Source organism: Poromitra crassiceps, assembly GCF_964638095.1.
Source record: "Poromitra crassiceps genome assembly, chromosome: 1".
Taxonomy (NCBI): domain Eukaryota; kingdom Metazoa; phylum Chordata; class Actinopteri; order Beryciformes; family Melamphaidae; genus Poromitra; species Poromitra crassiceps.
The window spans coordinates 2,575,764-2,592,280 of NC_139623.1; the positions used below are offsets into that span (position 1 = coordinate 2,575,764).

Consider the following 16,517-nt stretch of genomic DNA (forward strand, 5'->3'; position numbering starts at 1 on the left):
GTGAAGCTCCCCGCTGTCAGGTGAAAAGAAGCGGCTGGCAACTGCATGTAGATTTGAATCTGTATTCTGTACCCATCATACACTAACAGATTAGAATCTGTACCCATCATACACTAACACAGTGTTTCACATACATAAAGGAATTTGTGGCGGGCCGCCACAATAATATTTGGACCGCCACAATAAGATGTTGACCAAATTTTTTTTTTTTTTTTTTTTTTACAGTGCACCTGAACGCAACATGCAAGATATCCGCTGAATAAGTGTCCAATAAATGTTCATGTCATTCTGGCCAATACTTCTGTTATAGCATTTCAGTCTGGAATATGGAATATCTTTCAATAATCTATGATTTAGCTGCTAAATTGTCAAATACCACCATCTGCTCGCTACCCAGGCACTTATGTATGTACTTAACCCAACTAACTTAACCTACCGTAACTAATTATCCGGTGTGCACAACACTGTCAGCCTAAACTCCGGCTGACACCCCAAAAACCTACAATCCGCTACAGAAAAATGTATGTTTGTTTATTAACTGGCCCCTCGCCTTCTATCATTTCACGAAAGTGACAAAGCAAGTTGAGTATCCCTGACCTATAGGGAGAAATTTAGTTTGTCATTGTAAACCCACAGCACAGTAATGATGACATGTTCTTCATAGATCTAGCCTTTTAATTTTGCTCTTAAGCTTTCTCAAAGTACACCAAATTCATGCATTTTACTTTAAAATGTTTAAAAAAATCTCGCGGGGGGCCATGCCCCCGCACCCCCCTAGGGGGTCTGCGGTCCCCCACCACAAATTCTCAAAATCTTGTGGGAAACACTGCTAACAGATTAGAATCTGTACCCGTCATACACTAACAGATTAGAATCTGTACCCGTCATACACTAACAGATTTTGATGCCGACTGGCCACGCCGACTGCCCACAACAAATGCAGACTAGTGTAGACAAAGACAGACTGTGCCCAACTGGAAATCCTGTCTAAAATCAAGGGGACTGTCTAAAGTCTTGTAGTGTAACCTCAGCTTTAGACACTTTTGTTGTTTTTGGAAAATATGGGCCAGGTTCAAAAATACAAAAATTCTCCTTTAATACAATTCATCATATATCACTGTGTGGTTTGTATCAATTCACTGCCAATTTCAGTCATACAGTATTGTATAATGCAGTAGTTCTCAACTGGTCTAGTGTCAGGACCCAAGTTTTTCCTTAGCCTTTACGTCGCGACCGTTTTTTTTTTTTTTTTATACCACTCAAATTTATTTCACAAAAAATAGTGCAGTAATAGACCAATTATACGCCTACGTCACAATGACAACAAAGCAAGCTGCGCGCGCAACGTGTAGGCAGAAAGTCGTTAGCCCAGCATAGACAGACAGCGAAAACTCTGTCAAAGCCCCGCTGTCAGGACTGCTCTATGCCCATCTGCAACACACAGTTATATTTTAGTTTTAAAATGCAGTTCTCGGCTTACTACCACAGCTTATCGCCTGGTGATAAGCAATGTTATGCATCGAAATTAACGTTGTTTAATGGGACATGTCTTACAGACCCATACGCACTGGCGCTGTCAATTGGCCAAGCCTAGTGGCCGGCAATACATATCGTGCATTCCTTTATAACTGGGGATAGCGTAGATAATTATTCTGTAACTTGCAAAGATATATTGTTATGTTGATAATGCACACAACTCAATGACATTATGTAACGTTACTTGGTCGTTAACTAACCGAGCGATGTGGCTGAGCAGCCTACAGCTACAGGCAGCTTACCTGATTATGAAGAGCACAAAGTCGGGCATTTTTAATGATGTCCTCGTTCCAATCAGTTCAACTTAATAATGACATTATTTAACGTTACTTGGTCGTTAACTAACCTAGCGATGTGGCTGAGCAGCCTACAGTTTCAGTTCAGGCAGCTTACCTGATTATGAAGAGCACTGCAAAGTCGGGCATTTTTAACGATTTCCTCTTTCGGCTTGCAACCAAAGACACCTACGGTTAGCATTAAAAGCAGTATGAGTTGACGGGATTCGGTAAAACTTTACTCCTTGCTTTGTTGATAGTGCAACAGACTGTGTTGTGTTGTGTTCTATTGCGTGTGTGCGAGGCTAACCGTAGGTGTCTTTGGTTAAGCCGAAAGAGGAAATCGTTAAAAATACCCGACTTTGCAGTGCTCTTCATAATCAGGTAAGCTGCCTGAACTGAAACTAGGCTGCTCAGCCACATCGCTAGGTTAGTTAACGACCAAGTAACGTTAAATAATGTCATTATTAAGTTGAACTGATTGGAACGAGGACATCATTAAAAATGCCCGACTTTGTAGTGCTCTTCATAATCAGGTAAGCTGCCTGTAGCTGTAGGCTGCTCAGCCACATCGCTCGGTTAGTTAACGACCAAGTAACGTTACATAATGTCATTGAATTGTGTGCATTATCAACATAACAATATATCTTTGCAAGTTACAGAATAATTATCTACGCTATCCCCAGTTATAAAGGAATGCACGATATGTATTGCCAGCCACTAGGCTTGGCCAATTGACAGCGCCAGTGCGTATGGGTCTGTAAGACATGTCCCATTAAACAACTTAATTTCGATGCATAACATTGCTTATCACCAGGCGATAAGCTGTGGTAGTAAGCCGAGAACTGCATTTTAAAACTAAAATATAACTGTGTGTTGCAGATGGGCATAGAGCAGTCCTGACAGCGGGGCTTTGACAGAGTTTTCGCTGTCTGTCTATGCTGGGCTAACGACTTTCTGCCTACACGTTGCGCGCGCAGCTCAATGTTGACAAGCTGTATAAGGGGTCTATACACAATGCATTCATCCCCTGTTAGAAACATGAAAAAAAAAATGCAACAAAATTGCAACAATGACTAAAAACCCAATGAGATAAAAGGCAGACTTAAACTGATGATGCTCAAGTTTCAAGAATCTGAATTTGGAGTTTTTTCTGCACAGGCATCCACAACCAACTCAAAATGGCCCCGCGACCCACGTTTGGGTCCTGACCCACCGCTTGAGCAAGCCTGGGTATAATAGCAACACTGTATTCATAATCTATGTAATAACACTGTATTCCAACACTGTATTCCAATCATAATCTAATTGGAATTTTACCCTGACCCATGATATTGAAATCCGAATGTATTGTGAGGTCCTTGGAAAAACCCAGCGGTAATGATATAGACTCACCGAGCACTTTATTAGGATCACCTGTACACCTGCTGCGTATTCATGCAATTATCCAGTCAGCTGATCATGTGGCAGCCCTGCAATGCATAAGATCATGCAGTTACAAGTCAGCAGCTTCAGTTAATGTTAACATCAAACTCTGGGCCCTCAGACTGGGTCAAAAATGTGATCTCAGTGACTTTGGCAGCATGGTTGTTGGTTTTTGAGGATGAAGAAAGTGTCGCACACTCACTGCTCCATATGCAAAAAGTTTTTAATGAAATAACGTTTCGGCCTATGGCCTTCTTCAGATTTACAGACACTACATAACCGAGTGGTTTTTATAGGTCTGGATCTAATTAATGGCACCCCTGATGGTGATGACAATTTACATAATTGACAAGTCATCAGGTAGACTAGAGCAGCCAATCAAAGCGATTCCGGTGATCAGCACCTCCTGAAACGTATTATTGGTGTGCGTTACTATCTTCTTTCAAAGCATGGTTGTTGGTACCAGACAGGCTGGTTTGAGTATTTCTGAACCTGATGATCTCCTGGGATTTTCATGCACAACAGTCTCTAGAGTTCACACAGAATCAGAATCGGAATTATTTTATTCGTGTATGTTTGCACATACACGGACACATTAAATGACAATATAAACCACTCGGTACAATACAAAGAAAAATACAATAACAATGAATATGCATAAGTTTAAACACTATACAAGATATGGACAGAGTATTTACAGCCACATTTGGCAGAATACAAATTTAGCAAGGCAAAGTGACAGTTACAGTACAAGGTTGCCAGTAGTACAGTTTCCAGAGTTGACAATTTTAGCAGAATATATACACGATACAAATAAGAGTTAACAGGTTCTATTCACAGGTTATATGCATGAATTGCATTGTATTGCACATGTTTAACTGCCTAGGGTGGTGGGAGGTGCAACATCAGTGCAGGAGCACAGTGCATTGTGTGTTTGTGTGTGTGTGTGTGTGTGTGTGTGTGTGTGTGTGTGTGTGTGTGTGTGCCTGTGTGAGTAACAGAGTGGAGGGGGAGAGGTTTGGAAGTCTCAGAGTCAATGGGGGGGACAGGGAGCTTGTTTGTGAGCCTCACAGCCATGGGATAGAAACTGTTCAGGTAGCGCAAGGTTCTGGTCCTGATAGACCGGAACCTTTTGCCGAGTGGAAGTCTTTGGAAGAGATAGTGACCAGGATGGGAAGGGTCAGCGATGATGTTTTCTGCCCGCTTCTTGGTCCTGGCGTTGTACAGGTCCTGGAGAGATGGAAGGTTGCAGCCAATGATCTTCTTGGCTGACCGTATGATCCGCTGCAGTCTGCCTCTGTCCTTAGCGGTGGAGACAGCGAACCAGATGGTGATCGATGAGGTGAGGATGGACTCAACGATGGCTGGACTATTGTTTTCTGGGGCAGTTTGTGTTTCCGCAGCTCAGAATGGTGCGAAAAACCAAAAACATCCAGCGTGCAGCAGTTCTGCGGACGGAAACGTCTTGTTGATGAGCGAGGTCAGAGCAGAACGGCCAGACTGGTTGGAGCTGACAGAAAGGTGACAGTAACTTAGATTACCTTTACAACTGGTGAGCAGAAAAGCATCTCAGCAAGCACAACTCTTCCAACCTGGATTAGGGTGTCACTTTGGTAGCTGATACCTGGACAGTGGTTGGCACTACTGCCTAGGGATGTTAGATCATCCCTGTTTTCATATCGTCCAATCATGGTCATTAGAGATTGGCGATAGACGATCAAATCGCCATAATCATTTTAATTTTTTTTTTTTTTATAAAAAGACCTATTCCTATTTAATGACATTACTAATTTGGAGGGGCAAAACAATCAATCGTAATATTATTGAATACAGCCCGTAGATTAGAAGAACAAATGTAACATTAAATTATGCATTTATAAGAGAAAAGATTAAAGAGAGACCGACCATGCGTTCTGAAGCTGCAGTTTCAAGAGCACGGCAAATAACAACCATTTCCGTTTCTAGCCTTAAAAATAAAAGCATGCAGTGCAAAATCAACTTAAATCACTCATAGCCTTTAACAATGAGGAAGCTCCATAAAATATGTTAGACATCAAAAATACTGGTTGTGATGTTATGATTGCATATGGATCGAAACTAGTTTAAAGCATTACTCAAAATTTATATTAAAGTTTACACCGCTAGCTGGGCGCTTCTCGCTCATGCACTACGTAGTGAGCGCTAGCGCCCGGCCAACCAAATAACATTGACTCGTAGACCAGGTTTCCACTCTCACAGCAACGTCTGAAAACATTACTTACCTGAGCCACAAACTTGAAGATAAATGAGATGAGATATAGAGAAAATGAGATACACCAAGCCTTCAATATGCATTTTGCAAATGCTGGTTATCTGTTTGAAAATAATTATGTGGGGCTCCCTCCTGATGATGAGAAATACGTACGGGTAAGACATGATCATGATCACCAATTCCATTACCAGCCCCTCACAAATAATCTTGTTTTAGAAGCTCTACAATCAATTGACACCAGGAAATCAACAGGAGAGGATAGTCTAGCCCCCTTTTTCCTTAAATTGGCTGCACCCTTGATCTCAGAACAGGTAACACATATTTTTAATCTTTCTCTGTTAACAGGTACAGTCCCTATAGCCTGGAAAACAGCCCATGTAACCGCATTGCATAAAGGAGGAGATGAAAGTGACCTAAATAATAATTGTTATTGTTGTGTCAGCTAGATTTAGCTAGACATTCTCTGTGAAGTCCTCTGAGACATGCTTGTGAATTATGGCTATACAAATAAACTTGACTTGAATCATACAGTGTGAAATCCTGTCATTCGCACATTTCAGGTTTCTCACAACTTGCAATATAAGGTCACTTTGACTTAATTGTGTGGTGCCATGGTCATTTGCTGTTGTCCAAAATGGTTCCTATCTCAAATGGCTTTCATGTGTGACCTTCAGGGAATTCCTACATTGTTTAAAAAATGTTCAAGTTGATGGGGCTTCTAATTGCCAGGGCTTTCATATTTTGAGATATTTACCATGCATGTGCTGCATTTCGTTCAGTTAGATATACACCATCATTGTGAGGAAATTCAGGTCACGTGCTGCATTGATGAACTAGCCTATGCCCCGGATATGACTAATTGACGTCTACTGATGGGGGGCTGATCAGCTTCTAGAGACCCAATCAATGGATAGCAATCAGATTTAGAGGGAGAACAGGTGTCCTAAGTGGTGTTGTGCTGTATGTATATTCTGTGAAACTTGATCTTCTGGTACATTCTTAGCATACACACTGTAATTTGGTTTTCCCAGATGACTTGATAATTTGGACCTGCAGAGGAATAAAAGACTAAACTAGGGGCTATTGGGCCCCTTTTTCATCTTTTGACTCTTGAAGATAAACGTTCCCAATGAAAAACATCTGGCCTGATCAAATGGCTCTTTCACAGGAGTAAATGTTTATAAATCATGTCAGCGGTTTACTGAAGGTTCCATTTCGTTCTAATCTATTTTTGAGCTAATATAAAGAGTCTGCAGCTCTCCGAGTCACCATTTAACAAATGAGGAAGTTATAACCAAAGTCATTTGCGCAGATTTGTTTTTACTTAGCTATCCCCTCACAAAATCTGTGCTTGGTCAGAAAGAATTCAAAGCACGGTCCCAGAGAAAATTTGGTTTTTCCTGTGCAAAAGCCTCCAGGGGCCATCTCCAGATGATGACATGTACTACCAACAATATTAGGGCTGGATCCTATTTCAGCGAAGACCTGACACACTCCCTCAATCACCAGCTAAGACCTGACACACTCCCTCAATCACCCACCTTGTTAAACACTTGCACGCACTTGTTAAGGACTCTCCGGGTTGCTCTTGACCCCCACGCCACAGGGTTCTGTTTACAGAGCCTCTAGTGTGGTTACATCTCAGGCCAGAGCCCAAGTTATCCCAGGTGCTTGTGACACGGCCTGGAAATAGGTACCTGTCAGTCTTATCAGAGCATGCACAATGTACACAAGCCCTCATCAGACCTTGTTCAGTTCACAAGCAGGTCTGGTGAGGTGGGTGGTGACACAGAAGTTTTAACTACACCTTCAATGCATTACCTGTGATGGTCTGCAAACATTTTCACAAAATGGTCTTGTTTGAAGTGGATAAGGAAAGAGCCCCCCCCCCCCCCCCCCACACACACACACACACACACACAGACACTGACACGCGAGCCTTTAAAAAGCACATCACTCTTGGGTTAAAGGGACGCTTGGTAGAATGTGGAGTGATGGTTGAAGTACATAGATACTCTCTCATCCCCCTGAGCATTTGTAATGCATCAATTTGGAGCCATTGAGAAGAGAAAAGAAAAGCTCCGTTGCTCTGAGTGGCACCCATCTATTTACTGATTGCTGTAATAGCTAGATATGGCTATTGTTTTCAGCTCCCCTGTCTTCAGTTCCCTGTACCCTTCACAATGGTTTGAGCCAAGTGCTTTCAAAGTGGGGAGTTTAGCTTGGTTTAAATTGTCCTGTTCGGGGTGTTTTTTCTTTCCCACTCCACCCAATCTGGAATCACTGTCAGATGTTAGATGCGTGCATGTCAAAGAATGAAAAGTATAGGCCTACCTATAGTTCAACCCCTCAGATTGTGCATGAAAGGGCTCTTGAAGCCCCTTTCAGAATTTGTTTAAGCTTTGTGGTCTGAATCCCAGATGACAGTAATTATAGCACTTAGCTGTTCAAAGTTTATCAGCCTTAGATAAGCGTTGTCATAGCTGAAATGTGCATTGCCTGATAGTGCCATGTAGTTGGGATTTATTCTAGCAGAACCTTGGGCAGATAGCAGCTTTCTAAACTTAAGCAAACAAAGAGCTGGTAATTCTTGGGAGGACTTTTGAAGATGGAGGTCTGTGATGTGAAATCGCACTCAAAGGATAGTTGGAACACAGCAAACACTGAGGAATGTGAGCATTTCACACAGTGCTACCTCTGGGTGCACAGCTGGGTCATGAACATTTACAGTAGATGGATGAATCGCCCATCTGCACTTTTTGGGTAGTGTCAAAGAGTCCAAGCAATACTCTTGTTTCTTCATGTAGCAGGCCACAGGTGATGCATGAACTTCATGTACAGTAGCAGGCCACAGGTGATACATGAACTGCTGAAAAGCATTGCTCTCATCTGCGGCTTTGTGTAGACTGGAGGCTCTCATGTGTCTTTGGATGACTGTAGCACCCCTGAAAATGGGATGGTGTCTAAATTGGTGATCCCACACAGCAGGATTGACATGGTACCACTGGACCAGATGAAGGGTGATAAGTCACAGACACTGTGGTCAGTCACTGACACTGTGGTCAGTTCAGTGGCTGGCTCCACTCTTCTGTTCTTGTCTCATGTGGAGGCGGCCGAATTCAAAGATTTGTGGTTGATTTGGAGCACCCTGCATGGCCTGGGATTACTCTCTTACAGATGGAGCTTTCTCTTTTTTGCCAAAATAAACTGTTGGATAACTTAAATGTGGCCAGAATGGACCTCTCTACTGCATTCACTCTGACTGTATCTCAGAATGGACCTCTCTACTGCATTCACTCTGACTGTATCTCAGAAAGGGTGATTTCTTTTTAATTTTCTTTTTAATTTGATTTGGGTTTTCACGGAATTGAGTTTCCCCACAATTGAATCAGGCTTGAATCCACAAAAAGGGGAAGAGATTGAAACCTGTAATGCTGCACTTAATGACTCTCTGGGCTATTCAGTCTAAACCAAGCTTGATTGCCATAATAAGTCTCTGAAAAGCTCTAAACTCCAGCCTTATTCAACTGTTTTACCTTCCTGGGACTGAACAGTGTTTTAATAGAAATGTTCGGCTAGTGGCTAGTGTACAGGCTAGCAGCTAGCCTGACAGAAATAACTGTTGGTATAATATTTACACTAGTGGTATGTAGCCTGTTTTCTGTGGTCTAGGTTCTTGTGAATGACTTCTTCCTGGTGGCTTGTTTGGAAGACTTTATTGAGAACGCTCGCCTCTTCATCTTTGAGACCTTCTGCAGAATTCACCAGTGCATCAGCATCAGGTCAGTCACTCATGCAGACATGCACTCACACAACCCAAACAAGATAAACTAACAATTAGAAGTTTTGAAAGCAGTTATTTTTGCCGTTGTAAGGAGACAATACAGTCGCCTTGAAACTAAAGCGGAAAACAGCCTTGTGTGATAGCCTCGACTTAGGGCCTTCCCGGCGGCAGCTAGCCCTACATACTCTAACGTCAGCTTGACGAGGGGTCGCAGGGGAGTCCCCAGAAGAATTTGTAAATTGTGTGATTTCACTAGGATTTCAATGACTAGAAGTTAGCCCAAGGAGAGAATATAGTAACCTGACTCTGCCAGATGGGGCGGTATTGAGTACACAACTCCACCACCATCTGATTCCGGCCCAAGGATTGGAGTAGAAGCCGGCCCTGGCCCAGGCAACCCAATCAGCGGCAGCTAGGGCGGGCTTTATGGCGAGACCGGGTGTGACGCCACCAAGAAGCGCCGGTGTGCTGTAGTTCTTTCACTATTCAACATGGCGGCGACTACCGTGACTAGCATGAATGCTGCAATAACAAGTTATGTTGTATGTTGGGGTCAAACATTCTATTCAAAACAATAAGCTAACATAAACGTTAAACACTTGATCTTACAGTGAGTACGAAACTGTAACCGTATTGCTGTAACGTTATCAACTAAAAGTTTGAACTTTTTCACTGATAGACCACGGGAAACAAAAGTCTGGGAGCCAAGACTAGGAATAAATAAACCAGGAACCATTATTTAAGTTTGAGATTATATCCAACTACACGCTGCATGGTGTACTTACTGGATGTGCCGAATTGTTAAAGATATTACCACATTTCAATGAATATAAACCTAAAGCTTTCATGAGATTTGGAGGCTGCGAGCAGGGTTTTCCTCTTCTCTGTGCCTCCCTTCCTCTGCAGCTCCCTTTCGCATTCATCTGACGACAACATCTTTATGAATTTACATCTGCATCTTATCGTTTGATCTGACCAGACGACGGAAAATGAGCGATCATCTGCGATACATGATTCATATTTAACGTTACAGTATTGTAACAGCAGCACACCCCAGAAGTAGCACCACCGTGTGCGTGTGAGCAGAATTTCGGCCGGCCACGGCTATGCTGTTTTACGTGAGATCGGGCTGAAACTTTCAGGGAGTGTAAAGAGCACCAGTGCGGGTGACCTGACCGGATTTTTTAATTAGGTTATTGCCCTAATTACCTGATGATGTGATGTCAAATATCAGCTATGGGGCGGCTGTAGCTCAGGAGGTAGAGCGGGTCGTCCACTAATCGCTTTGGATAAAAGAGGTCGGTGGTTCGATTCCCGCCTCCTCCGGTCTGCGTGTCGAAGTGTCCTTGGGCAAGATACTGAACCCCAAATTGCTCCCGATGGTGTGCCAGCACCCTGCGTGGTAACCTGCCGCCATCGGTGTATGAATGGGTGAATGTACCTACTGACTGTAAAGCGCTTTGGATAAAACCGCTATATAAACGCAGGCCATTTTACCATTTACCAATATCAGTGATGTCATAACTTCAATGATGATGTCATCAGTGATGATGTCATGTTCCAGACCAGGGGGGCCTAACTCACAGGGGGGTCCCCACGGGTCCACTAGTATATTATTATATTATTATTATACATTTGGCATATGTGGACTGTTTCTCTGTTTCAAGAATGTTGTCCAACCACAGCTATGCCATTTTACGTGCAATCGGGCTGAAAGTTTCAGGGGGTGTAAAGAACACCCGTGCGGGTGACCTGACGGAGCCATATTTTTTTAATTAGGGCAGATTAATTGCCATAAGGCTGTAGATCAGTGATAATGTCACTGATGACATGAGTGATGTCATCAATGATGATGTCATACATAGGCATTGTGACATCTGTCACACTGCCTGACACACACACACACACACACACACACGAGAGAGACTAAGGAAGAGGGAGAGAGAGGAGAAGGAGAGAGACTGAGGGAGAGGAGAAGGAGAGAGGGGGGAGAGACTGAGAGAGAGAGAGGGAGACATTGCGTGCACGCCAATAGGGCAGGCGAGGCTACGCAGCAGCCAAGCTGCGAGGCCACGCATCGGCCGAGCTGTGTATGCGAGGGCCAGCTTGGTGAGCTGCAGGGAGGGTGAGCGAGCCTGGGAATCGAATGCCTAGTTATTAATAATCTCGGTAATATAAGCACATGCACAGTGTTTACCTTCTCTCTCTGTTTTCCCTCATGGAGAAAAATGCTCCCTTTCTATACCTGCAGAAACTCCGCCCCCGCCAGCTGCAAGTCATTAAGGCTCGTTAAGGCTCTAGATGCGATTCTCCATGGATGTGCGCATACTTAAAAAATAAAAAATAAACAAAAACAGCCGGCCGTTGGAGCAGATTCCGCGTCTCGAGCAGAACTTCCGCAGTTCCATTGTGACGCGTTGTGACGTAAAACGCGTCACAACGAAACGCTTTGCCAGAGGAGGAAATGGGAGATCTCCGTGAGGAAAACAGAGAGAGAAGGTAAACACTGCCCATGTGCTTATATTACCGCGATTATTAATGATACAAAGTGGGTTGATTATCGGTAAAGCCATCCTTTAAGTGCGTCTTGCAGAGAATCCATACGGATCTCAGAAGACTATAGCAGGAAGTGACATTTGCTGTCACTAGATTAGCACGGAGACCCCGGGCAGGAAGCAAGACCATCGGCCTTGTGATTAGTTGAATGTTCTCCACAAATAAGTGTTTATTGCCCCTCTTCCCCACACACATCCTTGCTGCCCCCACACATCTTGGGGATTAAGCATTGGGAGGTTTAACTGCTTCCAGGTCTCCACCGGTTGTTCTGCTCACTAAACTTTAAAAGACCACCTGAGCGAGACCAATTCATGGACAGGTTTCTCCCAAGAAGAGGTCAGGGTTTAGACAGCTTTAGACGTTGCCAGCTGCTGTAGCAGACAGGAACATTTCAGCTCCCTTTCGTTGGGTGGATGGAGGTCAGGGGGTTCTGACGGTCTCTATTGACCCCTAGTTCAAAATACAGTGTTGTTACATGAAAATTAAATTGACCTTGGATGCCCACCAAAACCAAGAAATTTAGTCAATGCTAATTATAGTGAGCATTAGGGGAGTATAGTAATTGTCTGCAATTAAGAGGGATTATAGGATTTGGCTGCCTCTTTACATAAATTTTAGAGAAAGACATCTTAAGAGAGAGCATCCACCCTTCGCAGCGAGTCCTCATCTTTATATTGCCCCTCAGGCATATTAGTGATGTTCAAAGTTTGAAGGCAGACCTGCATTTCAAATATGCTACCACGGACACACGCTGCTCAGTGGGAAGAGGGAATGAATGACTTCTCTTGACACAAAAATGATTGCATTGACTGTTATATAGAGCTGTGGAGGTCTGTAGTCAAGGTTGAACCATGGAACATGATCAGGCTCTGTCCAAATCTCCTGTTGCAGATTGTCTGGAATTGATTAGGAGTCCTGGTTCTTTTTGGCAGTCTTACTGCAATTGGATCCATTTACTTGTTAAAGACCACAAAGGTTAGTGGTAACAGTGAAATAGGAAGTTGAATGGTGAGTTTTCTACTTTTCACCTTTTTTCAGTGTTTGGGGGTCTTTGTTGAGGTTTCTAAAGCAGGAATGCACATCATGGTCAGTGTCAGGGATTTCCGTGTTTATTTTTGGTGTTGTTATGACGATGGACAGAACATGTCTATTTTTGACCCACGCCCAAATTCCAAGTCATTAGTTCTCTACCCAGAAGCCCACAGCACCCAAGCATGGACTCGAATGAATTTGATGCCTGTTTTTAATGAGGCCATTTTTACAGCTATTGGCCATGATGGTTTCACAGATATTTAGCTTGCCTTTTGCCCACGGCATGGGACACAAAAGTAGACCAGAAGTTGGCGTAATTGAGTTATTTTTTGCAATAAAGGCTTATGTAAAACGTACTGTAGGCAGTGAAAATGTGACCCCATGATTCAAGCCTGCACTCGTAATTGCATACACACACATCCTTTTGTCTAGACTTTTGTGTGTGTGTGTGTGTGTGTGTGTGTGTGTGTGTGTGTGTGTGTGTGTTTCCAATTGAGTTTTATTTTCATTGTTTGATTTACAGAGCTTATTCTCTTAGTTCTTACATTGATGTTTCAGTGGCAAGACCCTATGTTGACCTCAACTGGCACACTTGTCCTTTGACGTTTGAAGTAAGTGCTTGAGACATGATCATTTAGCCCTCACTGCACTGGAAATGGTCGGCAGTGGACAGTTTTACCCCATCACCACATTGTATTTGTACACAACAGCTCACTGGTAGTTGGAAGGATTGTGTTGTGTATTTGGACGTAAAATGGAAGATCTTTCCACCTCACAATTGAGTCATTAGAAAGACCACACGGTCATTTCGGTTTCCCCGAAAAATCAATTTTACCCCAAGCTGAAAGCGAGGTTGCTCCAAATGGCTTTCAAACACTATCATATGTTAGTGTTTAACAATGCATTCATTTTAGCCCAGCCATGTAAAGAACCCCCCCCTTCCCTTTCTGCTCTAACCTAGTTATACCCCCATGCCTGACCTCTCTCACAGAGTGTGAGGTTGGTATTGAGACACACAGGAGTCCCCTGAAGCCTGAAGTGGAAAGCTCAGGAGCCAGAGTGAGCAAGGGGTTGAAATGCAAGTGATCCCCTCTCCACCAAGGAACAGGCCCATGGTTGTGTAAAACAAAACCAGTCATGGAGGCTGTCTGCTTGGCTTAAGGGCCAGCGGATGTCAATAGTGTAGCTTGTGTAAGTCCAGCCCACTCCCTTGCCCCTCTCTCATCTCCCTTCTTTTTTCTCTCCCATTCCCCTACATCTCTTATTCTCTCTCTTAAAGGATAATTCAGTTTTTTTTACAGCCCAGACCTTATTTCCATCTTAAAATACGATGTTTTACTCACTCAGAGAACTTTGGTTTCATTCTGATCGCCATAGAAGATATTCAGGTCCGAGTACAGTCCGAACTGGCCAAAACGGGCGAAAATGGGGCATACGTAGTACACAGGCAGCCGGGCAGCCTTGGTTTCCTCATCCGGGGTCTGTGAATCCAACTCTCGCCCCAAGTCCCGTTGAAGTCTCGTGAGTTTCCTGCTGACTCCTTTGTCTACCTGGCTATCACCGCGCACCGGGGCCATTTTCCCACGACTATCGACTTGTTTACAACAGCGGATGAAGAGCTAATCGAAATTGAAGAGCGGACGACAGAGTCCTGCAACGGGTCGGGTACCCGCGGGTTACCCGCATAAAGCTTGTCTAACGGGTCAAAAAAATACTTCTATAGATTCACGGGCATGGGTAAACATGAACTAAACGCGGGTGGGCAGTGCTTGGGAACAATAATTGACCGTATTAGAGCCATGTATGTTTCTGTGCTCAGGCTGAATTCACAGTCACTACGGTAATCTCTGGTGCATGATGTGGGTAGTGTGTGTGTGTCAGGCAGACAGAGCGAGAGGATAGATTTTTTTACCCCCTGTCAAACAGTTGTTTTACGATTTGTTTCTCTACATAACTGGCATGTTTCAAGTGTGCATACTGCATTGTTTGATGCTACGGACTGCACAACATAAACATTTAAAACTCAGCCGCGGGAGTCAACGTGACTGGAGAAAACAAGACGCTCTCTGGTTTCCATAACAACGTGCAAGTGGTGGAGAGATAACGTTAGTTATAGGACATTGTAAAACTGCATTTCTGTCAGCGGAACAGCGATCATAAAGGCAGCGTGGATTATACCAGACATGTTTTTGATGGAAATATTTGGTAAGTCTGCTTGTTGCACAACACTGTGTTGTCTGATAGTGCTGACCAGCTGGTTAGGTTACTGAACTAACATTAGCTGCTGCTGCTAAGTGCTACTGCTAACGTTACAGGTGATGTGATGAGTCTCAGCTAGAGACTGCTAATTATTAGCCTCCTGGGCAGTTTGTTTTGGTTCAAAGTGAGCGTCTGTGTTTCTAGGCTGTGTGATTCATTGATCATGGGTAACGGGTCGGGCCACGGGTCTTATATTAACGGGTGTGGGGGGGGGGGGGGGGTGGCGTTTTTGAGATCATCACGGGTAACGGGGTGGGCACGGTTCTCATATTGACGGGTCTGGGCGGGCACGGGTTTGCAAAATTGGACCCGTGCAGGACTCTGGCAGACGAGGAGAGAGAGAGAGAAACCCCAGGCCAGTGATGAACAAGCGCTGCACGGCCGAGAACAGAGGAGGAATGCCTCTGTTGGATTCACAGTCCCGGATGAGGAAACCGAGGCTGCCCGAAGCTGTCCGAGGCAGCCCGGAGGAGACTAGACGGATTCACGTTAATTTATGAATGAGATATTATGAGGATATGAACCCTTACATTGCAGAAAATATGTTATTTACAGTCTGTACTACATATGCCCCGTTTTGGCCCGTTTGGACTATACTCTGACCTGAATATCTTCTATGACCATCAGAATGAAACCAAAGTTCTCTGAGTGAGTAAAACATATTTTAAGCTGGAAATAAGGTCTGGGGTGTAGAAAACGGAATTATCCTTTAAGGTCTAAGAACGGCTAGCTGTTCAAGACGTTTCAGAAAGACGACCAGATAACAACAAGCCCCTCTGATATACAAATGTCCTTCCTAGAAGGAAAACATTGCCAGACTTTCCTTTATAAATTAGATTACATGACTTTGGCTGGTACCAGGCCATGGCCCTGGGCCTTTTGGGGCACTCTGTGTTCCTGTGTTATGCTGGAGAGATCACGTTCAGAGGGGTTAGGGGTTAGCCTAACTCCCCGGCGAGGAAACCGGAGCATGTTTGTTTTGATCATCATATCTGACCTGGGCTTGACTGACATGTGCCCCCACTTTACCAAATTGTCAAACAAAACACCCAGGGCCCCTGCGCGGCAATCACTTAATCACACGGGGAAAATCAGAATCATAACAAATTGTATTTGTGATTTATATATTTATTTACCTTTGATTGTTGGGTAATAAGTGTAAGGGCTTTTCTGAATGTCAGGACTGGGCTACGATGGAGTGTCACCCTTACAAGATGTTGACTATTTTCATGTAGTTCTTCTGTGCATGCCTTACAAGGCATGCACAGTTGCAGAGCAGTCCTGATTGTGGGATCACTTTGAAGGAATTGTCTTTAGCTATGAGTATGAGCTGCAACTATCCTCTTGTCTTTAGCTATGAGTATGAGCTGCAACTATCCTCTTGTCTTTAGCTATGAGT

At 43.8% G+C, this 16,517-nt stretch overlaps 1 protein-coding gene across 1 annotated transcript in view; it reads left to right on the top strand.

The window, feature by feature from the left end:
- eif3ea (eukaryotic translation initiation factor 3, subunit E, a) overlaps window positions 1–16,517 on the top strand; it is a gene marked incomplete at its 5' end in the record, with an annotated part of 73,931 nt that overhangs the window by 43,368 nt on the left and 14,046 nt on the right. The window contains 1 exon segment of the mRNA XM_083637877.1: window positions 9,160–9,269. Coding sequence (XP_083494003.1) covers window positions 9,160–9,269 — 110 coding nt within the window.